This window comes from Carcharhinus amblyrhynchos, chromosome 2 (genome assembly GCF_965287045.1).
Source record: "Carcharhinus amblyrhynchos chromosome 2, sCarAmb.v2.hapA, whole genome shotgun sequence".
NCBI classification, from domain to species: domain Eukaryota; kingdom Metazoa; phylum Chordata; class Chondrichthyes; order Carcharhiniformes; family Carcharhinidae; genus Carcharhinus; species Carcharhinus amblyrhynchos.
This window is the reverse complement of record NC_137325.1, coordinates 115,541,859-115,566,774: the sequence shown is the minus strand read 5'-3', so window position 1 is coordinate 115,566,774 and position 24,916 is coordinate 115,541,859. Positions and strand designations below refer to the sequence as shown.

Here is a 24,916-nt window from a genome sequence, read left to right as displayed (position 1 = left end):
TGGCACAATGGTTAGCACTGCTGCCTCACAGCACCAGGAATCCAGGTTCAATTCCAGTGTTGGGTGACTGACTGTGTGAAGTTTGCACCTTCTCCCCATGGTCAGTGTGCGTTTCCTCTGGGTGGTCTAATTTTGTCCCACACTCCAAAGATCTTTGGGTTAGGTTGATTGGCCATAATAAATTGCTCCTTAGTGTCAGAGGGACTTGCTGGGTGAAAATGTGGGGATAGGGCCTTGTGGCACTTGTGTTGTTGGTGCAGACTCAATGGACCAAATGGCCTCCTTCTGTACTGCAGGGATTCTATGATTTTAATAAGTTTTGATTATAATCAGTTTTTAATTAACAGATTGTTAATAAGATGCCATACAAATGCAGGTTCTTTCTCTTCTGAACAGGGAAAAGATTGAGGAATATGATAATTGGGATTCTATCAAAACTGATGAGATTTTTCTGTTCTTAAAAATGATATGAAACATTATAAATGAGACCATCTATGCATTGTTATGATAATAAGAGTATGGAAACTAAATACAAGCTTGTGTATACCTGGAATGGTGTTTGTGGTAGGTTCCATATTTGTTAAATTCGCCCACCGTGATGCCAGGCCAGCTTTTTGCACTGCCACTTTGTAATTGTCATACAATGTCTTACTGTACTAAAAACAGAAAAGAGAATTTATACTATATATATTTATTTCATTATGTGGAAAAGATAACTTATTTTCTAAAACATTATCCCTTTCTCAGAGTTACAAAGCCAATGAGCAGAGTGGACAGGGCAAGCCCATAATCCATCTCCTGCTTGCTCCAAACACCAAATTCAAATTGAATCCAATTCATGGTCCCCACAAGAGAGACAAACAAGATCAAAGCTGACAAGAAAAAGCATTGCACCTGATTTTGGGCTTGATCTGATGTTTGATTTCCTTTTTGCAAAAATATACTTTATTCACAGAATATTTGAAAGAACATTACAAAGATTCCAAAATGACCATCACACGCAGTGATAATATTCAGGTTCCTTACATAGAACAAGTTACCCACCGAGGTGCTTCAATACAGTCAGAGAAACATTGCAGACATGTTTAAATGTCTTTATAAATGGTGCAAAGCTATGTAAATGTTACCTACACAGAACAAGTTGTACTGCGACATGCTTCAGTACAATTGATACACATGTAATGTTTACTGTATGCATTCAGTGGCTCATTCAGCCCGAGAGGGTTCTGTTCCCCTCAGTTCACTATTGTTGGAAAATCTGAGGCAACGATCATCCCCATTGCGCCTCTGCAGTAGCTGCCCCAGGTTCTTGTGTGTCTGTCAATTCGTAGTGCTGGGCTTTGGAATGTGCCAGTCTGCAACACTCAGTTGGGGCAACTCCTTGTGCTGGGAGTCCGACACGTTTCGGGCAGACCAAATAGCATCTTTCACTGAAATGGATGATCCTCCAGCAATAGCTGATGTTTGTCTCAATGTGCGTACTAGGGAGCAGCCCCTGGAGCACAGAGTCCTGCCTCACGGAGTTGCTTGGGATGAACCCTGACAAAAACCACTTCATCTCTCTCCAGAGCTTCTTTGCAAAGGCACATTCCACAAAGAGATGGACAATGGTCTCTTCCCCACTACAGTCGCCTCGAGGGCAGATGGGGGTGAGATTCCGGTATGAAGGAAGAATCTGACGGGGATGGCCTTTCTCACCACCAGCCAAGCTAGGCCTTGGTGCTTGTTTGACAGTTCTGGTGATGAGACGTTCTGCCAGATGACATTGATAGCCTGCTCAGGGAGCCATCCGGCAGGTTCCACCACAATTTTACCTGGGTGCCTCTAGGACATTCTGTATAGACCACTGCCTGATGGATTTGTGGTCAAAGGTGTTTTTCTGCATAACTGTTCCCACAAGGGACAGATGGTACAGAATGGTCCAATCACTTGGAGTGTACGCAGCAGCATGCGAGATCCATCTTTGACACTTGATATTTGTGTGGGGGGGATCAATGCACAGCTTGATGCAGCCACATACAAAGGTAGCTATCAAGAATAGGGCAATGTTGGGCATGTTCATCCTCCTTTATCTAGAGGTTTGTACATCATGTTCCTATGAACATGGCCCATCTTTGACCCCCAGATGAAGCAGAAAGTGGCTTGGGTGATTTCTGCAGCACAGGAGTGAGGAATGAGCCAGAACTGCGTCACGTACAGCAACATTAAGAGTGCCTCGCCCCTGATGACAGGTTCTTACCTGCAATAGAGAGGAAGTGTCACTCCCACATAACCAGTTTTCATTCATTATAGTTACTCACTTATCCAGACTTTAAATGAAACAGTTTATTCCTCTGGGACACCTACATTTTATATGGTATTTAAACAGTAGGATATGAACGATATAACAAGTTAGCTTGAGCTGCTCCCAATGTGACTCAGGGTAACTGGCTTGGGCAACGCTAACAGTAGTAGCAGGTCCTTAGCTACCTTCTCACTGATGGGCTCAGGTGAAGAGGCATTGCCAAAAGAGCAAAGAAAACTTTGAAGTAGGTTTACAAACAAACAAAAAGAAGCAAAACTACAGACAGTGCAAGATAAGGTTTGTTAGTGCTAACTATTGCTATTCAATGTCTTTATCACCCCATTTCAGTAACAATTTCAACATTTCCATTTTTTCACTCACCTTTCCTATTCGTATCCCCGTTACCCACTGCTGTAGAGCCCAGGGGTCATCACAACACAGGTACTTGATGTATTGCGACTCTTTCTGAATCTGGGGGTGCTAGCACATGAAATTGATCATCAAATCTGGAACTAAGTTCTGATCATTTTTAACAGTATAATGTTTTTGCATACAAACATATGGATCGAGGTTTTCAGAAGAGACAATGGGACAATTTGGCAAAAGTGAGAGACATTTACCCTTTGTGCAGGTTTTGCTTGGGCAAATGTAACAAATTGGTAACTTGCAGACATAAAGCGAAGTGGAGAATGAAGGTGGACCCCACTTCCCCTAGCCTTGCCCAAGGCCTCTGTGCAGTCCATCCGCTGGATTGAAAAAGCTTCCTGTTATAGAAGCAGGAGTGAGCCACGTCCCCGTGATACAGAGCACAAAGTAATCTCTCAGCTCCCTTTGAAAAGTGAGTCTGGCTTTAAGTTCATCCAGCTTGTTTTCAAGAGATTGGACGTTCGCCAGGAATAAGCTGGGAATCCATTATAAAAGGTTTAAAAGCAGAGTGCTTGGAAAACAGTGGCGGGATCGGACGGAGTCAGCATGGATTTATGAAAGGGAAATCATGCTTGACAAATCAACTGGAATTCTTCGAGGATGTAACAAGTAGAGTTGATGAGGGGGAGCCAGTGGATGTGGTTTATTTGGACTTTCAGAAGACTTTCAACAATGACCTACCTATGAGATTAGCGAGTAAAATTAAGACGTATGGGATTGGGAGTAATATATTGAAATGGATAAAAGACTGGTTGGTCGACAGAGAGGAAACAAAGAGTAGGAATAAACAAGTCTTTTTTAAATGCCAGGCAGTGACTAGTGGGGTACAGCAGGGAACAGTGTTCAGACCCCACTTATTCACAATATGTATTAATTATTTAAATGGGGCACATTGGTTTGCTGGCTCACAGCGTCAGGGATCTGGGTTCAATTCCAGCCTTGAGTGACTGGCTGTGTGGAGTTTGTACATTCTCTCCGTGTCTGCGTGTGTTTCTTCCGAGAGCCCCGGTTTCTTCCCACAGTCCAAAGATGTAGATTGGCCAGGCTAAGTTGCTCCTTTGTGTCCAAAGATGTGTAGGTTAGGTAGATTAGCCATGGTAAATGTGCAGACAGGGATAGGGTGGAGGTTGGGGAGTGTAGGCCAGGGTAAGATGCTTGTTTGGAGAGTCATTGCAGGCCTGCTGGGCTGAATGGCGTCCTTTTGTATTACAGGAATTCTATGGTTCTAATATCTCCAAATTACAGATGACACAAAGCTGGGTAGGAGGGTGAGCTGTGAGGAGGATGCAGAGATGCTTCAATGTGATTTGGACAAATTGAGTGAGTGGGCAACTGCATGGCAGAAGCAGTATAATGTGGATATATATATGAGGTTATCCACTTAGCTAGCAAAAACAGAAAGGCAGATTGTTATGTGAATGGCTTTAAAGTGAGAGAGGGGATTGTGCAATGAGACCTGGGTGTCCTTATAAACCAGTCACTGAAGGTAAGCATGTAGGCACAGCGAGCATTAAAGAAGGCAAATGTTGGCCTTCCTAGTGAGAGGATTTGAGTACGGGACAGGGATGTCTTGCTGAAATTTTACAGGACCTTGATGAGCAATGTGTGCAATTGTGGTCTCCTTATCTGAGGAAGGATGCCCTTGTATTAGAGAGATTACAGTGAAGGTTTACCAGGCTGATTCCTGGGATAGTGGGACTGACGTATGAGGGAGATTAAGTTAGGATTATATGCTGGAGTTTAGAAGAATGAAGGGAGTTATCATCAAAACCAACAAAATTCTAACAGGACTAGACATGGTAGTGCAGGAGAATCCAGGATTAGGGCTCACAATCTCTGGATACAGGGTAAATCTTTTCGGACTGAGATGAACAGCAATTGCTTTACATAGAGAATGGCAAGCTTGTGGAATTCACTTCCACAGAAAGAATTGAGGCCAAAATGTTGTATGGTTTTGAGAAAGAGTTAGATATAACTCTTAAGGAGAAGGGGGTCATAGAGTATAAGGAGAAAGCGGAACAGGTTACTAAGTTGATGATCAGCCATAATCATCATGAATGACGGAGCAGGCTTAAAGGGTCAAATGACCTCCTCCTGCTTCTAGCTTCTATGTTCTCAGATTTCTGTGGTGGGGAGGAGTCCTTTCCATGTTTAAAATAAATGTCTTGAATAAAATTTTGGAATATGTCTGAGTGTGGTTGCACAATAATATTCGATTAGTAAGGCCAAAGGATATCTAAAGCGTTGAGGATGCAAGTGTAGAATTTCAGTTTAACTCCAAATGGAAACAGTACTTTGCTCAGTACTTCTAATGTGTTCTCACTTTGGGGTGAGGAATATTGGTGAAAGGAACATGCTCCCAATTTTTGTACCAATTGTCAGCCTCATGGGATTTCCCCATTAGGCTTATCACACATTACAATATTTCCATAGGTTATGAAATGACTTTATACTCCCTCTATCCTGATTTAACATCACAGCTTCAAGTGTGCAGAGTTCCCAACTGCATTCTTAACCCATCCTAATCTCCGATAAACTGATATTTAAAACAGGTCTTTACAAAATGAAAACTGAAAGCAGCTAATGCTTTGAATAAAGTTGCTGTGTTTTACCTTCAGTACGAAGCAGTGATCAGTTGGTGCTTTGTATTTTGCTTTGTAATTCATTCCATAGTAAATATTGACATTCTCAAACTGGATGAAACAAACCAGATCCCGAGATGTCTGTTGGAAAAATCAGATCATTTGGAACGTATTTTCAAATTTGTTCAATATTCTCAACAGAGAAGCTTTTCGCAAGTCTATTTACACCTTCCAAACCCACGATCATGACAACCTGGAAGGATGAGGGCAGCAGATGCACGGGAACACCTTCATCTGCAAGTTCCCCTCCCAGCCTCACACCACCCTAACTCAGAACTCTAGTGCTGTTCCTTCAATGTCACTGAGTCAAAATCCTGAAACACCCTTTCTACCAGCACTGCCAATGTGACTACACCAGATAGAGTGCAGTAGCTCATGAAGGTGGCCCACCATTACATTGTCATGTCAATGGCTGAATCAGTTCGTTTTACATTGACATCTTATTTATTTTTTGCTATTTATTCTTTTCATAACCTGATAATTGTGCACGTATGAAATGATGGACTTGCCATTGATGTTCACATCCCATTAATTTAAAAAATTAATGTTACCTATAACAATTCTTATCCTTGGTTGGTTAATAGATGCATTTTGGCTATCTGCAGCATGTGTTACTGTCACTAGGGGGTAGTACAAACACCTTTAATGGTGTTTTATTAATAGCAATCATTGTGTAAAAACCCTTTCTTGCCATGGGAGTTCCTACTGAGTCTTCCACTAATTTTTTAGTCTGACAGCATCTCTGACTGTGGAACTATGGTGTCAGATGTTTGATTAAGCATTACTTTAGCTTATTTTTCTTTTATCAAAACAATGTATCTTTTACTTTTTCTGACCTTAGTTTTTCCTTTAGGAACATAATAAATCCCAGAAGCTCGCAGGAGAAAGTATCGACGTTTCCATGACTTTTTTCCATCTTCCTTTACATAGAGGGCTCCTTCAAGCTCTGGTACAATGACAGATGTTCCACAGAAACATTCCTGTATGCACAGATAAATTTAGTTTATGTGACAGGAAGCATTAAACATCTGAAGCCCTGACTGTGTTTTTATAAAGCTAATAAACATGACTAACCACCAGGTCAAATGCTCAGAGTGGGATTATTTAGTGCACTGCAATTCTTAGGAAAACCTAGCAGTTAAATTTATCAAAATGACTTGATTGAGAAACTGGGATGGCTGAAATTGTCACTTCATAGCATATGCTTCTTACCAGGGAAGTTCCAGTTTGAAATTTCAGCTTGTGCCAAGTTAATCAGGGCATTAAATTGACCTTGGAGTCTTTGGACTAGCAAAGGAGATTGTTAGATCCTTTACTCTGTTGAAGGAAGTAACTGATAAGTATCATGCTAATGTCACGGCATCACAACTACGTCCACATCTCGTGAATGAACAGAAGAAAATGTGCGACCAATCGTTCACTCTTGAGAAAAAGAAACATTCCATCACAAAATCAGCCGTTTTATTGTGCGTAAAAAGGATTAAAAACAGATTGCAGGCAGGGTACATACTTCAACTGAGAGAGGTGCCCTTTCATCCACCACTCATTTTAAACTTTCCTTGTTCAACTTTGGAGCATTTATATATTCATTCCGTTTGGTTAGCTTATAAAAATAAAAGCTTCTGGCAGCTGTGTACTTTAACCTTATTTTTAGCAATTGCTAATATTACACATAAGAGAAAGGCTTGACTTTTATATTGCACTCTTGACAACCACAGGAAGCCCCCAAACGCTTAACAGCCAATGAAGTACTTTTGATAGAGCAACAGCTCCAACAGTAAAGGCCAATTGATGCTTCCAGTAAAATGCAAAGGGAAACTGATTTTATTATGGTATTCGGAAATCCCACAATTATTAAATTAAAAATTAATTAAAAATTTAAATTTAAATTTAAAAAAGTCTCAGTAAAATCTAATGACTGGCTTCAGTTATTATTTATTGTCATGTAACTTGTACTTGACTGTTCAACATACATTCCTTGGATTGTCTTCAGTATATTTTTGTGAAGATCCTGAAATAACTCAACAGAATTAAATTACAATCAATGTTACATGTGTTGCAGATTTAATGTGCAAATGTAAGTAACATGATACACGATAATAAATAGTTACTAGACAGTATTGAGTCTAGAATATTACTGTACTGAAAGGGAAAACTTTTCCTCAAACATCCATAGACTTGGAATGGAAGCAAATCACAAATGGGATGACCCAGAATTAATCAAAATGTAGAAGCCAAAAGGAACATGTCAATGGCCGCATCTGGACTTTTTACATTTCAGTATGGATTTGCAATTTAGGTAATTACTTAGTGTTTGCTATTTATTCTTTTCGTAAGCTGAAAACATATTTCGAATTGCATGGCAAACTGCAACCTACCAAGCATTGTATCATTATAATTAATTATTATTAACCAACATAAACAATAGAAAAGCTGCTACATCAAAGTATGAATAAATAACTTACTAGTATTAACTTTCCCTTTGATACATACGAGTTTAATATTTGAAAAGCAAAAGCTTCTAACTTTAGTGTTGACTTCCCTATTAAGAATATTCATGTAAATTTCTGAGCTGTTTAAATATATTTTCTGGTGGCTCAACAAAAGTAACTTTTGACCAATACTGCATGAAAAGTGTATTCGGCATTCTGAAAATTTAATGTAGGTATTATAATACTAATATTATAAACATTTTTGAGACTATGACCCCCTCCCCTCATTTAAACATGCACATATCTTGGATTTTCTAGCACTTTGATAATGTAGCCAGTTCTTCCACAAGTTAGCCTTTAGTAGCCCAATCCATCACGCAAACCAGCCTCCCATGCATTGATTCTGTCTATATCTCCCACTACCTCGGAAAAGCAGTCAGCATAATCAAGGACCTCATGCACCCTGGACATTCTCTCTTCCACCTTGTTCCATCGGGAAAAAGATACAAAGCCTGAGATCACGTACCAATCGACTGAAGACAGGCTTCTTCCCTGCTGCTGTCAGACTTTTGAATGGACCTGTCTGATATTAAGTTGATCTTTCTCTACAGCCAAGCTATGACTGTAACACTACATTCTGCACTGTCTCCTTTCCTTTTTTATGAACGGTATGCTCTGTCTTTCTTTTGCGCAAGAGCAATACTTTTCATTGCATACTAATACATGCAACAAAAATAAATCAAAATCAAAATCAAATCTTTACTGTTGCGCCTTGTGCTTTTAATAGCAAATAAACGGGATTAGTATTACTTAGCAATTATTTGTTAAACACTTGTGAGATTTATCACAATTAAATAGAGTCAAAATGTGAGGAAAAAAAGTTAAAAGGTGAAGGGTGCAGCGCTGCCTGATATGCTGTGTATGGTTGAATAAACATGTCGTCCTCTTTTAAAGCCTCCTGACCTGATCAGTAAAGATCACTGAGATCTCAGGACAATCCTCAGCTGTCAATGTAAATTAAATGCACACTCATTAAGTGAATTAAGAATCTCACTGGCTGGTGACCCAGAACAATGTCACCAGAAATATTATTTTTAATGGGCACCTTCCCTGTAAAGTGAAAAAAAAAATGGTGCTGTTGGCAGATTTCACAATTAAGATGTGTGGGTGTTGGTCAGGAGTTACCAGTAGGATTTAGGGAGCGGGGCTAGCTGGTCTAACAGACACTGGAGCTGGGATTTAACCAGCCTTTTGGGGAAATGGTGGAGGGTGGGGGATGGGGTGGGGGGGAACGATGGCTTGGAAGGCAAGTGGGCTGGTAACATGCTGGGGAGCTACGTCAAATGGCTCCCCAATACAGTCATGTTGCTGGGGAAATGTCCCTGTGGTGGGAATGGGAGCAGCTTGGGCTATTTTCCCAGGTAGCCAGCATCATGCCAATGTTGGAGCAGCTGTAAGCAACGGCACCCAGCAGATACTGGGGTACCAGGATCTATGGGAGTGTGGATGGGGAATGCAGCTCCCCTCGTCCCAGTAATTTCCCCAGTGGTCTTTTCTCCTCTATGCTGGGCACCTAAGTTTTTAATTTTTTTAGGCTTGAGGTCTCCTGCATTCCTCAACAGCGACCATGTCTCCTGGTGGTGCTACTCTGAATAGTCACAAGGAGTACCATCCCACTCCTTAACAGTACCTTACATCTCCAAAAATTCTGACAGCTTTAGACATTCTTTTCAAATTTGCTTACCTCCAGTAAAGCCTCTTTGTTTTTCTCTTTCATATCCTTCCCTTCTGTTTTTTTCTTTGCAATGTAGAAATTCTGAACAAAAAGCATAAAAGGAAAGTTATTTATCTGAAACTTGACAGAATGAAATATATTTTCACAGAATAAAACTCACTATAAATGAATGTTATGTGACTCTGGTAGTGATTGTCTGGTAGCTTTCCATTCATTTTTAGTGTTCTGCTCCTCATGTCAACAAATTCATGGAGCTGCTTTATAAAAATATATCTTTATTGTTTTTTTCCACCAGTTTCTGTCCTCACCTCCTATCCTGCCAGCATTGTGTCCTGGCTGGGGTACAGTTCTATAATTCTCTCGAAGTATTATTATTTACAATATGTATCCATCATCTGGAGCCCAGGATGGAAATAAAACCATAGGAATTTTCAGGTGACACCAACCTGGTGATGGTGATATCATAAGGGATGGAGAGAATGAGGAGAGAGTTCAAACTACATGAAACAGCGAAACAAAATGGTTGATAACATGAGATAATTATGGGTGACATGGTGACACAGATTAGCACTGCTGCCTTACAGTGCCAGGCTCCCGGGTTCGATTCCGGCCTTAACTGTTTGTCTGCATGGAGCTTGCATGTTCTCCTTGTGTGTGCGTGTGCTTCTTCTGGGTGCACAGGTTTCCTCCCATAGTCCAAAGATGTGCAGGTTAGTTGAATTGGCCATACTAAATTGTCACTTAGTGTCCGAAGATGTGTATATTAAGTGGAACCAAAAGAGAAAATGCTGCAAATTCTCAGCAGGTCTGGTAGCATCTGTGAGGAGAGAAAAGAGCTGATGTTTCGAGTCCAGATGATCTTTTGTCAAAGCTCGGTCATCAGGACTTGAAACATCAGCTCTTTTCTTTCCTTACAGATGCTGCCAGACCTGCCGAGATTTTCCAGCATTTTCTCTTTTGGTTTCAGATTCCAGCATCCGCAGTAATTTGCTTTTATTATGTATGTTAAATGGATTAGCTATGGTAAATGTGCGTGGTTATGGGGACAGGTTGGGGGGATTGAGTCACTGGATAAGAGGTTCTTTTGCCAAGTGGATGCAGGCTTTTTCAGCACTGTAGGTGTTTTATGGTTCTAGATAAATGAAGCAAAGAATGTGAATGCAAACAGTATAGCTCTCAGCTGCAGGACATTATACAAGTGAAGAATCTGTTGGTATTGTTGAAGCCAACAACACTGTTTGATAGCAAATTGTGATGATGGTGGAATTTTATGGCCCAGTCACGGAGGGGTTGGGGCTGGAAAATATAATGAACCATTTAAAAGTCCACTAAATTTGGTGGGAGCAGAAAATCCTGCCTGACAAGTTGACACAGAGCATTAATATGGCTACACTTGGAGTGATGCATTTGATACCAGTCACTGTATTACAATAAAAATATTAATGTATTGGAAGCAGAGCAGAAAAGACAATCAAACTCATACCTAGTTTAAGACGTCTGAGCTGTAGGAAGAAGTCTAAGAGCCTGACATCATTTACTCTGACAAACATGGCAATGTACAAAAGTGATAGGAAAAGATCAGCCATGCTGTTTGTAGAAAAGGTACAGTCTAAATGTACCTTTGACTCACCCTCCCACATTTCCCTGACCAGATACACAATCTCTTGAAAACCAAAAGAATGAGTGGAAACAGGTCAATTTTGAAAGAAGTTCAAATAAGTTCTTCCTCAAAACCTCACTGGTGCAGTAAGAAGTCTCACAACACCGGGTTAAAGTCCAACAGGTTTATTTGGGATCACAAGCTTTTGGAGCACTGCTCGTTCATCAGGTGAGTGGAGAGGTAGGTTTCACAAACTTGGCACATATAGATACAGACACAATTGCCTTGGAAGGACACTCATTGGTACATAGATAGCTGAAATCACCCTGCACAGGAAACAGTGAATAATCATTATGAATCAATACCTGAGGATTTTAAGATTTTGGAAGGAGTTGGAAGGGTGGATAGAGGCACTTATTCCCTGGTGGAGGTAGAGCGGCATTAGAAGACAATGGGATTAAAAACCTAAACATCAGAGCAGAGCCATTCAAGATTGAAGCCAGGAAATCTTTATACTAAAGGTGGTAGGACTGTGGAACTTTTTGCCATAATAAGTAATACATACTAACTCGGTCAATAACTTTTAATCTTTTTTCATTAAGCGGGGAGTTGAAAGTATACGTAGCCAAAGTAGAAGGATGGTGCTACGATACAGATCAGCCATGATTCCATTGAATGTCAAAACATGATTGAGCAGGAGAATAAGTTACAATTGCTCTTTAATCTTCAAAGCTTGCAGCCCACAGGTCACCTGCCAACAGTAGGTTAGCGACCTAATTGACTGCTAACACTGTTTCATGTGGCTCTTGGGATTAGGAAGGAGGAATGAGATTGCAGAATGGAAGGCCAGAACTTTCCTTGCAGGGCCCAGGTAAACACTTTCCAGACGGAAAGCAAAAGAATGTTTTCTTTTTGGAAAATTCTAACCCCCCTCTTCCCTATTGTCTCCACCTGCTGGACGAAGAACTGTAGCTTTTCACTCAGTCTACCTAAAATCGCTGAGGGGATCCTGATGCCATCATGCATGATGTAATGTAGATTTCCCTGTTATGTGAGTGGGCATTATGTGTTTCGTACTAAAGTTGGTGTATTGGCTATTGTGTTGTCTCCATAGTCACTCCATAGCACTCCAGTGATTTCTACAGGGGCAACACCCCTACCATAAGACCACAACAAATAGGAACAGGAGTAAGCCATTCAGCCTTTTGAGCCTGCTCTGCTATTTAATAAGATCACGGCTGATTTAACACTCAATAAATCTACTTTACTGCCTTATCTCCATAGCCCTTAATTTCCCTACTGATTAAAAGCCTACTGATCTCAGCCTTGAAAATGTCCAAGCACTCAGCTCCCTGGGGCAAAGAATTCCAAAGATTCGCCACTTTTTCAAAGAAGAAATTCCTCCTCAAATCCAGTATTCCTGTGGTTTAATATTCTTTGTACCTGCCATTTTTTTCTTGGCTACATTAAAGTACAACAGTGACTTTCCAAAATAACCTAATTGCACTTTGTGATATCCTGACATTGTCAAAGATACTAAGTGAATGCAAGTTTTTAAAAAGTTCTTTTTACTAGATCCAGAATTACCAGTCATAATACTTTATATTGGAATGAGGTATTGATCCACGCTGGGGGTGGGAGTGCTGGGGTGGGTTTGGGGAGGATGGGTGATTGGGTATAGGGGAAGGTGTAAATATACTTAATCCTGCTTCAGTGTAAGAAATGGTCAGTGCACTATAAAATGGAGCTTGTCCAAAATTTGGCTTTAGATTTCATTGACATAATTCATAGAATCCCTACAGTGCAGAAGGAGGCCATTCAGCCCATGAGCCTGCACCAACCATCATGCCCAAGTCCTATCCCTGTGACCCCATGGATTTACCCTACTACATCCCCCTGATATTAAGGGGCAATTTAGCACAGCCAATCAGCTTAACCCAAGTACCTTTCGAATGTGGGAGGAAACTGGAGTACCCGGAGGAAACCCACGCAGACACGCGAGAGAACATGCAAACACCACACAGAGAGTGACCCAAGGCCGGAATTGAACCCAGGTCCCTGGACCTATGGGGCAGCAGTGCTAACCACTGTGCCACCATGTCGAGAAACACCCTGATGCAGAAAGCCAGCTTTCTTGACATGAATTTGGACTGTCTGTAATGTCAACAGCAGCTCTCAGTTAGGCTTGTGGGGGAGGGGGGAAAGGAGAGTGTAAAGAGGATAAATGTTGTCTAGTAGCAGGTATACTGTAGGTCCAGGCAGAGGAATATTCCTTATGGTACCACATTCATTTGGAGTCCTGTGTTGGTGACTTCCACTCATTAAACCAGAGAAGAACACCAAAAATAAGTGAATGTATCACTTAGTCCTGTCAAAATTGGATTGGGATAATGAAACATAAATAAGCGTCTCATGAGCAATTGGAAGGGCCTAATGATTCTTTCAGGTGGCTGCCACGGATGCCTAAATGCTCCTGAAGCCAAGATGACATTGGGTACACTTCAGTAGCCATCTAGGCATGGGACACTGCTGCACAAGAAGAATCATATGGACTTGAAACATTAATTGTGTTTCTCTCTCCACAGATGCTGCCAGACCTGCTGAGTTTATCCAGCATTATCTTTTTTTTATTTCAGATTTACAGCATGCACAGTACTTTGCTTTCACCTGCAAAATGTTTGTTTGATTTCTTTTGTTTTACGCCTGATAAATGGGCGTGGAGGTGGTGTTTAGTTTTGCCTCCGTGGAATTGCTACACATCAAGTTTTAAATGTCAACCTAACCAGGAAGAAACTCCTGCAGCTCAGATTTTAGAGAATGTTGACCGATTGTTGAGAATCACTAATCCTGCGTGCTGTGGCTTTAACTGTAATTTCAGCTTTCGATGCGATTAAGTTCTTTCAAGCTAATAGTCTCTACTGCTGTTATTACAACTTATTGCACAATCAAACTATTATGCTTGGTTCTTGTTATAAGATATAAAAAGACCATGGATGCAATTTTCCCATACTGCCTACCATGGGAATTGTAGAGGGCGGGGGTGGACCGTGCTGACCTTGGGCAGGACTTTTCATTCTTGTGGTGACTGTGGTCACAAAGTCCTGCCCCATGGAATAGGCTTGTAGCACTCCACCCTGGGTGGAGCTGGGCCCCAGGGTCACCTGACCCGTACAATCCCACCCAGACCCTATCCCCGTGACCACATTATTTACCCTATTACATCCCTCTGATACTAAGGGCCCAGACCTGCTGAGAAACATGCATGCATCACAACCTACATATATAGTACAAATGTGCTTAAACATCAACTGCAAAATGTACTTTCCACTATATGCAGACCTGTAAAGATTAAGATGTTACCAAAATTGATTCCTACCTTATTCTATGATAAATAATCCCAGATTATGGTGGCACAGTGGTTAGCACTGCTGCCTCACAGCATCAGGGACCCGGGTTCAATTCTGGTCTTGTGTGACTGTCTTTGTGGACTTTGCACATTATCCCCGTGTCTGCATGGGTTTCTTCCGGGTGCTTCGGTATCCTCCCACAGTCTAAAAATGTGCGGGTTAGGTGTATTGGCCATGCTAAATTGCTTTTAGTGTCGGGGGATTAGCAGGGTATATACGTAGGTTACGGAGTAAGGGCCTGGGTGGGATTGTTGTTGCTGCAGATTCAATGGGCTGAATGGTCTCCCCTTCTATTCTATAAATAAATAATGTCAATAGGGTTTAATGATTTGCTTCAGCATTCCTGTTGTAATGAGGAGAAAGATCTTCTATCCTTCCCACACTTGAATACTTTTCAGGAAAGTATCCATATGTCGGGTGAGGACAAGTGAGGGTTTGACTTTATACAGGCTAGCACTGAAATTGATAAATTGAAAAATATAAGTTGATGAAGCAGAATTGAAATTCAGAAACCCCTGCTCACTGCGACAAAGTTTCATATAGACTGTAAAGAGAAACCAAGCGTTAAAGGGAAAGGAAGTTGAAATAATTGAGGAAGATGCCAACCCAATCCCCCCCACCCCCAGTACTTCTGGGAAGTACCTTTCAGTTGTTTACGCAGAGCTTACTCTGAGACTGGTGACTGGGCCACTGGTAAATGGGAGACAGTTATACAAAGAACAGCATGGTGTGGTTAGAGTCCCCATGTGTATGTACAGTAACTGTAGCCACATCTCCTGTCAGAATCATGCCTATTCACTGGAAACAGGAAATGTTGCAAAGTCTAGCAGGTTTTTTTTTTGGAAACTTAAGACTAAAGGACATTGGAAATTGAAATATAACAGTGTTGAAATGCATTGAAAAGATATTTTCAAAAGATCTAAGTGCAATTCCAGAGTGAGTCTGATGAGATAGGCTGGAGCAAGAGGTCAGTGGGAAAAGCTATAGCTGAATAATGGGCTACCTTCAAAACTGGACTGCTTTGTACACAGTCAAACTATATTCCCTTAACAGGGAAAATTGTGGCAAACGAATCCCAAGCTCCCTGGATGAAAAATGAGATGGAAATTAAGATAAGAAAGAAAAAGTGTACTTATGACAGGTGTCATTAGAAATACAGCTGAGAACCAAGCAGAATGCAAAAAGTTCAGAGGGGAGAAGAAAAAGTACATTACAGAAACAAAGAGGGAACATGAGAAAAGGCTGGCAGCCAACATAAAGGAGAATTCCAAAATCTTCTATAGGCATATAAATAATAAAAGGATGTTAAAGGGAGGACTAAGATAGATTAGGGAACTAAAAGGGAATTTACATTTGAAGACAGGAGGAAGGACTGACATATTAAATGAATATTTTACACCTGACTTTATCAATGCTCTCCCGAACATGGTGGCTGATGAGGAAATTCTGTCTCTAGAACTGTTCAAAATTGATAAGGAGGAAGTTGTCAAATAGACTGTCAATACTGGAAGTTGACAAGACACCAGGACCAGATGATATGCATCAAGGATATTGAAGGAAGGAAGAATGGAAATTCCAGAGCCGCTGACCATAATCCTCCAGCTTTCCCTAGACTCAGGAGACGTGCCAGAGGACTGGAGAATTGCAAGTATTGTGTCTTTGTCCCAAGAATGCTGTAAGGATAGGCCCAGCAATTACAGGCCAGTCAGTTTAACATCAGTCATAGGCAAGCTTCTAGAAACAATTATTCAAAATAGAATTAGCAGTCACACCAAGCAGTCACAGTGAAAAAGATGCACTGCTTTGGACTTCTAAAGGGGAAATCATGTTTAGCTGGAGTTTTTTTGAAGAGGTAACAGAAAGGGTAGATGAGAGTAAGGCTGTTGATGTGGTGTACACGGACCTTCAGAAATTATTCGGTACAGTGCTACACAACACTTGTGAGAAAAGTTATAGCTCATGGAATGCAAAGAACACGGATACAAGACTGGCTGAATACCAGAAAACAGAGTGATAGTCAATGGATATTTTTCAGGCCGCGGGAAAGTTTGTAGTGGTGTTCCCTATGGATTAGGTATTTGGGCCCTTTTTGTGATGTACATTAATGATCTAATCTTGGTGTGCAGGGGACAATTTCAAAGTTTGTCGATAGCATAAAACTTGGAAGTATTTTAAATTGTGAAGAAGGCAGTGTAGAAGTGCAAAAGACTTAGACGAGTTGGTAGAGTGAGCAGATCGGTGGCAGATGAAGTTCAATGTGGAGAAGTGTGAGGTGATGCTTTTTGGTAGGAAGAACATGGAAAGGCAACATAAAATAAAGGGTAAAATTCTAAAGGCGTTGCGGAAGCAGAAGGACCTGAGTGTATATGTGTACAGATTATTGATGATGGCAGGATAGGTAGAGAGAGCAGTTAATAAAGCATTTATTTCCTTGGCTTTATTAGTAGAGGCATAGAGAACAAGAGGCAAGGAAGTTATACTGCACTTGTACAAGACACTAAAATATGTTAGCTGAAATATTGTGTACAGTTCTGGGTGCCACACTATAGGAAGTATGTGAACGCATTGCTGACGGTGCAGAAGAGGTTTACAAGAATGGTTCCAGGGCTGAGAAAATTCAATTATGAGGGTAGATTGGAGAGATTAGGATTAAGAACATAAGAACATAAGAACATAAGAAATAGGAGCAGGAGTAGGCCATCTAGCCCTTCGAGCCTGCCCCGCCATTCAATAAGATCATGGCTGATCTGTCATGGCTCAGTTCCACTTTCCCGCCCTCTCCACATAACCCTTAATCCCCTCGCTTCTCAAAAACTCATCAACCCGCGTCTTAAAAATATTTAGCGAGGCAGCCTCCACCACTTCAACGGGCAGAGAATTCCAGAGATTCACCACCCTTTGAGTGAAGAAGTTCCTCCTCAACTCCGTTCTAAACCGCCCCCCCTTTATCTTGAGGCTGTGCCCTCTAGTCCTACTGTCCTTTCTGAGTGGGAAGAGTCTCTCCACCTCTATCCTATCCATCCCATTCATCATCTTATATGTCTCAATGAGATCTCCCCTCATTCTTCTAAACTCTAACGAGTACAAGCCTAGTTTATTCAGCCTCTCCTCATAGCTCAACCCCCTCAACTCCAGCATCAGCCTAGTAAACCTGCTCTGCACTCCCTCCAAGGCCAAAATATTCTTGTGTAAGTGCGGCGACCAAAACTGCACACAGTACTCCAGCTGCGGCCTCACCAGTGCCCTATACAGCTGCAGCAAGACCTCCCTACTTTTATATTCAATCCCCTTCGCTATGAAGGCCAGCATCCCATTAGCCTTCCTGACCACCTGCTGCACCTGCAGGCTGGGTTTTTGTGACTCATGCACAAGGACCCCGAGGTCCCTCTGCACCGTCGCCTGCTGCAGCTTTTCGCCACGTAAGTAATAGTCCTTCCTACCAAAGTGGACCACCTCGCACTTGCCAACATTAAATTCCATTTGCCAGTTCCTGGCCCATTCGCCCAGCCTATCTAGATCCTTCTGCAGACTCTCCACACCCTCCGCACAATTTGCCGTTCCACCAATCTTGGTGTCATCAGCAAATTTCGACACCATACACTCGGTTCCCTCCTCCAGATCATCTATATAAATGGTAAATAGCTGAGGCCCCAGCACCGACCCCTGGGGCACTCCACTAGTCACCAACCGCCAATCCGAATAGCACCCATTGACCCCCACTCTCTGCCTCCTATTTGACAGCCAATCCTCTATCCACGCTAACATCCTACCCCCAACTCCATGCCCCCTTACCTTCTGCAGTAACCTCTTGTGAGGTACCTTGTCAAACGCCTTCTGAAAATCCAGAAAGACCACATCCACCGGCTCTCCTCTATCCACCGCCCTAGACACATCCTCATAGAACTCCAATAAATTTGTCAGACACGACTTCCCCTTAACGAAACTGTGCTGCATCTGTTCTATCAAGCAATTCCCCTCAAGATGCCTCGCTATTTCCTCCTTGATGACGGATTCTAACATTTTACCTACAACAGACGTTAAACTAACCGGCCTATAATTCCCTGCCTTTTGCCTGCCACCCTTCTTAAACAACGGCGTAACATTAGCCGTTTTCCAATCTTCCGGCACTTCCCCGGAATCCAGCGATGTTTGGAAAATAACCACCAGGGCATCCACTATCACCTCCGCCATTTCTTTCAGAACCCTCGGATGCATTCCATCCGGTCCTGGGGACTTGTCCACAATCAGTCCCTCCAGTCTGTCGAGCACCGCCTCTCTCGTAACAATAATGTCATTGAGACCCTCCAGTCCTACCATCTTTCCATCGCTAACACCCGGCAAATTATTCACGTCCTCCTCCGTGAAGACCGAAACAAAAAAGTTATTCAAGGCCTCAGCCATTTCCCCATCCCCTACCACTAAGTCCCCCCTCTCATCCTCTAAGGGTCCAATTGTTCTCTTTGGAGAGAAGAGGCTAAGAGGAAATTTGCTAGAGATGTTCAAAATCATGAGGGGGCTGGACAGGGTAGATAGGGAGAAACTTCTGCTCATAAAAGGATCAAAAATGAGAGAACACAGATTTAAAGCAATTTGCAAAAGAAGTAAATCTGATGTGAGAATAAATGTTTTCAGACATGTAGTTCGAGTACAGAATGCACTACCTGGAAGCATGGTGGAGGCAAGTTCAATTGAGGCATTCAAGAAGCATTAGATGATAATTTGAATAGAAACAGAATGCAAGCATACAGGAAAAGGGCAGGGGAATGCCATACGTGCGGCACGGTAGCACAGAGGTTAGCACTGCTGCCTCACAGCAACAGGGACTCAGGTTTGATTCCTGGCTTGGATCACTGTTTGTGCGGAGTCTGCACATTCTCCCTGAGTCTGAGGGGTTTCCTCTGGGTGCTCCAGTTTCCTCTCCCGGTCTGAAAGATGTGCTGGTTAGGAGCATTGGCCATGATAATTCTTCCTCAGTGTACCCAAATAGGTGCTGGAGTGTGGCGACTAGGGGATTTGTACAGTAAGTTCATTGCAGTGTTAATGTAAGCCTACTTGTGACACTAATAAATAAACTTTAAGTCATGATGCTGGTTTGGAGAGCTAGTGCAGACACAATGGTCCAAATGGCCTCCTTCTGCACTGTGACAATTCTGTGATAAGTGATGAAACCACTATGCCACTGCCTCCTCTATTCAACCAGTTATAATCTTAGTTTGCAATGGCTTTTACTTGTTCAGAATTGCTTGATCTGATGTTTGAGGGGAAGAATTAATCTATTTAAAAGACATTTGTGATTTGCTGAGTTACAGTTACAGATGGAAAAATTTCAGGTGAACACATTAAGTTGTCATTATCAGCGATGTAATCTCAAAGCCACTGAGGGCTGGCTCCACCTGACTGGATATTCATATTATCCATAAAGAGGAGTAGGGAAGAGAGCAAAGTTCTGATCAGAGCTTTGACTACACTGCACAAGTACCAATTCTGTACAAGTGCAGTTAGTGCAAAGCCACACTCTTGATTTTTTTTCCAATTGGGCTGAGTCTTCCAAATGTTGGGGGATTATTAATTGAGGCCAGCAATATGAAAGAGGAATTTTCGGTTTGGTGAAAGCAGACTGATGTGTCAGCAGGTCAGGACAAAAATGATGGCCGGATGTCAAGTGGCACGGGGTTTAATTTTGCTGCAATTGGCACTTTTGGTGGAGGAGAGCAAAGTCTCTCCAGCAGTTTTCAAAATGTAAGATTTCTGGGTCAATTAACGACAATATTATGTCTCTGCTGCAATTAACATTGGAGGAAACTCTCTGAAATAAAGAGGCCATTAAACAAACTACTGACTATGTGCCTATCAACTAAATACATGTACCTAAGTTCACTGACTGTTTCACTGTGCATTTACTGCTGTGAATTGTATCTTACTCAATGCAACAATGGTGTGAGACAGGCTGGTCAGATGTGGCCAATTAGAGAATCAGGCATTCTCATCAGATTTTATTTTATCCCTTCATCACTAAAAGGATTTTCATTAAAATATCTCAGTGTTATTTTCACTCGGAGAGTAATAGAGGTTTATTAATTCCATAAATTGCCAATCAGCCTTCAGCATAGAGATATGGGGAACATTGTGCTCCGTGTTCCCATCTGATTACATGAATGTGTTAATGGAGCTGCTGAAAAACTCTGCGGAGACATCATGAAAGATCCTAAATCTAAATATAACCCAGCAGAATCATCATATTTCAACACTGAACATGAACTGGCAGATAGGGAGAAGTTTTAGTTTCAGTGTTGGGTAAATGCATCCACCCACATGTATTAATACAGCAAATAAACTTCCACTTTTTCACCACCTGACCCTCTGACAATGCTGACTAGCTACAGTTTGAAACCTAGGACTGTTAACTTGGATAAGGCCAGAAAATGGGGGGCTCTAATGCAGGATTAATCTGCGCCTGTTGTTTCCAATGCAGATGGCAAACTTTCTGCGCCGTGCTTGGTGCAGTAATTTTTGCTCAGTCAGTGCCAAGCACGATGCTGATTTGCTTCACAGGTGAGGGGTGAGTACAAGTATAAACCAGCCTGCGCCATTTAAAGTTAACCTGTACTTCTTGAAGGGGAGGTGCATTTTGACTAGAGAAGATGCTGGAGGTCATCCTAAGAATGAGTTCTTCCTGGAAAATACACAAACATGGCACAACGTAGCAAAGGACGAGCTCCCCAACAGAACAATAGAGATCCTGATGCAGGGGCGTGAACAGGAGAAGAGAGATCCTCAGTTGAAAAGAGAACAGAAGGCCATCCAGACAGACACTGCAAAGGCATTGGGAACCGATATCTGTCACGGTTAACATCAATAGTATAGCCTTGGGGACTGAAAGAACAAGAACAAAGAAAAATACCGCACAGGAGCAGGTTCTTTGACTCACCAACCCTGTGCCGATATGCAGCTTAATGACATATAACTGGTCAAAGTCAGTGAATGCCTATCTCTACCGATCCTTGCCTCATACACTGCTCAAAGCATTCCCTTCACTCACTTCTGAACAATATCAACAACGATTCATACTTCTACAGTCATGGGTTCACCTCAACCTCATGTACTTTGCAGCATTTTGAACCTCACACCATTTCATAGCTATAAATTAAACCACAACCCTACACCATTCAAACACATTGCACCACACTCACTGACACATTGTCCACTCCCTTGCAGACAACAGGAGCACACAACCACAGGCAGCAACAGCAGCTAACCAGCCAGGTTAGCAAGCATGCTGACAAGTCCTCACTCTGATAGAAGGGATGGTACTCTCCACCAATAGAGCAGCTTTAACTGAGGTAGTAGCAAGACTGAAACCATCAAAATTGAGGATATCCTTATAACTGATCCTTCTTACATTCCACTATTGCCTTATCCTACAAACCATTCTAATTAATAAACTGTAAGTTATCTCCAACTGCAATGGGAAATTGATCAATTGGGCCAGTGAGCTGATGAATGACAGATGGAGTTTAATTTAGACAAATGCGAAGTGATGCATTTTGATAGATTGAACCAGAGCAGGACTTACTCAGTTAATGGTAGGGCATTGGGAAGAGTTACAGAACAAAGAGATCGAGGGGTACAAGTTCATAGCTTCTTGAAAGTGGAGTCACAGGTGGACAAAGCGGTGAAGAAGGCATTCGGCATGCTTAGTTTCATCAGTCAGAACATTGAATATGGAAATTGGAATGTCTTGTTGAAGTTATACAAGACATTGGTAAGGCTACACTTGGAATACTGTGTGCAATTCCGGTCACTCTATTATAGAAAGGATATTATTAAACTAAAAAGAGTGCAGTAAAGATTTACTAAGATGCTACTGGGACTTGATGGATTGAGTTATAAGGAGAGGCTGAATAGACTAGGACTTTTTTCTCTGGAGCATAGGAGGCTGGGGGATGAACTTATAGGGGTCTATAAAATAATGGGGAGCACAGATCAAATAGATAGTCAATATCTTTTCCCATATCTTTTCCCGCTCATTGTTCCGTGGGAGCACTGAAGAGAGACTGCGATTTGTGAGTGGAGAGCTTGTGGGTGAGTACAGAGACTTTTTTTTTTCTTTTTTTTTAAACTAACTTTGTATTAGTTTTTTTTTGCTGCTTTCTTTAAGTTTTGCACCGGAAGCAGTTGCTAGGGCACTCGGGTAGAGTTTTTTTTTAACCTTTAAAAGTGTACTCACCTCGGGGATCCGGCCTCATTGTTCCGTGGGAGCACTGAAGAGAGACTGCGATTTGCAAGTGGAGAGCTTGTGGGTGAGTACAGCAACTTTTTTCTTTCTTTTTTTTAAAACTAACTTTGTATTAGTTTTTTTTTGCTGCTTTCTTTAAGTTTTGCACCGGAAGCAGTTGCTAGGGCACTCGGGTAGAGTTTTTTTTTAACCTTACTATAAATTAGACCGGAGAGGATTCCCGAAACTCTACATAGATAGAGTATCCCAGCCCTCCCCCCTCCTCTAACCTAAAAAAGAGAGAGAGAGGCTCTGACTGAGAGCAGGTAAGTCTGTTTTTGTTTTTGAGTGTGCTGTAAGGGCTTTGGCTCCCAGGGCCAAAGAGATAAGGGTGAGGCAAGGTAAGCTATAAGTTTTTTTTTTACTTTTTCCTCTGGGTTACTAAAAAGGGGCAAGTATGGGTGTGAGGCCAGTATGTTGTTGCCAGTGCAACATGTGGGAGGTCTTGGAGGCTCCTGGTCTACCAGACATCCACACCTGTGCTCGGTGTGTGGAGCTGCAGACTCTACGGAATCAGGTTAAGGAGCTGCAAATGCAGCTCGAGGACCTTCGGCTCATTCGAGAGAGTGAGGAGATAATTGATAGGAGCTATCAGCAAGCAGTCACACCAGGGCAACGGGAAGAAGGCACATGGGTAACTATTAGGAAGGGGTAACCTCAGGTGATGGAGAGCACGCCGGTGGATGTCCCCCTTCAAAATAAGTACTCCTGCCTGAGTACTACTGGGGGGGTACAGCTCATCTGAGGGAGGAAGTGGTGGCCAGGTCCCTGGAGCTGAGCCAGTACTTCAAAAAATTAAAAAAGAGAGCAGAAAGGTAGTATTAATAGGGGACTCCACAGTGAGGGGGGCGGACAGGCGTTTTTGTGGACATAGACGTGAGTCGCGGATGGTGGTTTGTCTCCCTGGGGCTGGGATCCGGGATGTCTCTGGGCGTGTCCCAGACATCCTGAAGGGGGAGGGTGAGGAACCAGAGGTTGTAGTGCATATAGGTACTGCTGATGTAGGCAAGAGGGAGGCAGTCGTGAAAAGGGACTATGGGGAACTGGGTAGGCAGCTGAGAAAGAGGAATGCGAAGGTAGTAATCTCAGGATTGCTGCCTGCGCCGTGGGAGAATGAGAGCAGGAATGGAATGAGGTGGAGGCTGAATGCATGGCTGAGGGACTGGAGCAGGGGGCAGGGATTTCGGTTCCTAGATCATTGGGACCTCTTTAGGGGCAGGTGTGACCTGTACAGTAAAGACGGGTGGCACTTAAATCCCAGGGGGACTAATATCTTGGTGGGAAGACTGGCTAAGGCTACTGGGGGGATTTTAAACTAGAAAGGATGGGGGGAGGGAATTGTGATGGGGAGACTGGGACGGAGGAGGTTAGCTCCCAGGTAGGGAAGGACTGCAGGCAGTATGAGAGGGAGGTTAGACAGGGGGAGGAGAAGGGAAATGCCCAGACTGAGGGGCTGAAGTGTATCTATTTTAACGCTAGGAGTGTAGTGAATAAGGTAGATGAGCTTAGGGCATGGAATGCTGCTTGGGAATGTGATGTGGTGGCTATTACGGAGACTTGGATGTCTCAGGGACAGGACTGGGTACTTCAGGTGCCAGGATTCAGATGCTTCAGGAAGGACAGGGAGGGAGGGAAAAGAGGTGGTGGAGTGGCACTGTTGATCAGGGATAGTGTCATGGCTGCAGAGTAGGAGGATGCTGTGGAGGGACTATCTACAGAGTCTCTGTGGGTGGAAGTTAGGAACAGCAAAGGGTTGAAAACTTTGCTGGGTGTTTTCTATAGGCCGCCCAATAGTGACAGGGAAGTTGAGGTGCAGATAGGGAAACAGATTCTAGAGAGATGTAGTAATAACAGAGCTGTTGTGATGGGAGACTTCAATTTCCCAAACACCGACTGGAATATCCCAAGGGTAAGGGGTTTGGATGGGAAGGAGTTTGTTAGGTGTGTTCAGGAAGGTTTCCTGACACAGTACGTGGATAAGCCTACGAGAGGAGAGGCTGTACTTGACCTGGTACTGGCGAATGAACCAGGACAGGTGATGGATCTCTCGGTAGGAGAGCATCTTGGGAATGGTGATCATAATTCTATCTCCTTCACAATTGCATTGGAATGAGA

General features: G+C 42.5%; 1 protein-coding gene and 1 long non-coding RNA gene across 3 annotated transcripts in view; one reads left to right on the top strand and one right to left on the bottom strand.

Moving 5' to 3' along the window:
- The window catches only part of apbb1ip (amyloid beta (A4) precursor protein-binding, family B, member 1 interacting protein), a 129,021-nt gene that overhangs the window by 7,101 nt on the left and 97,004 nt on the right, over window positions 1-24,916 (bottom strand). For both annotated transcript variants that reach the window (XM_080211456.1, XM_080211462.1), the window contains exons 8-12: window positions 9,529-9,600; window positions 6,189-6,332; window positions 5,323-5,433; window positions 2,666-2,764; window positions 548-656 (exon numbers count right to left, since the gene is read on the bottom strand). In XM_080211456.1, coding sequence (XP_080067582.1) covers window positions 548-656; window positions 2,666-2,764; window positions 5,323-5,433; window positions 6,189-6,332; window positions 9,529-9,600 — 535 coding nt within the window. The remainder of the gene's footprint in view (window positions 1-547; window positions 657-2,665; window positions 2,765-5,322; window positions 5,434-6,188; window positions 6,333-9,528; window positions 9,601-24,916) is intronic.
- Window positions 1-24,916, top strand: part of LOC145357906 (uncharacterized) — a 73,112-nt gene that overhangs the window by 2,645 nt on the left and 45,551 nt on the right. The window lies entirely within an intron of this gene.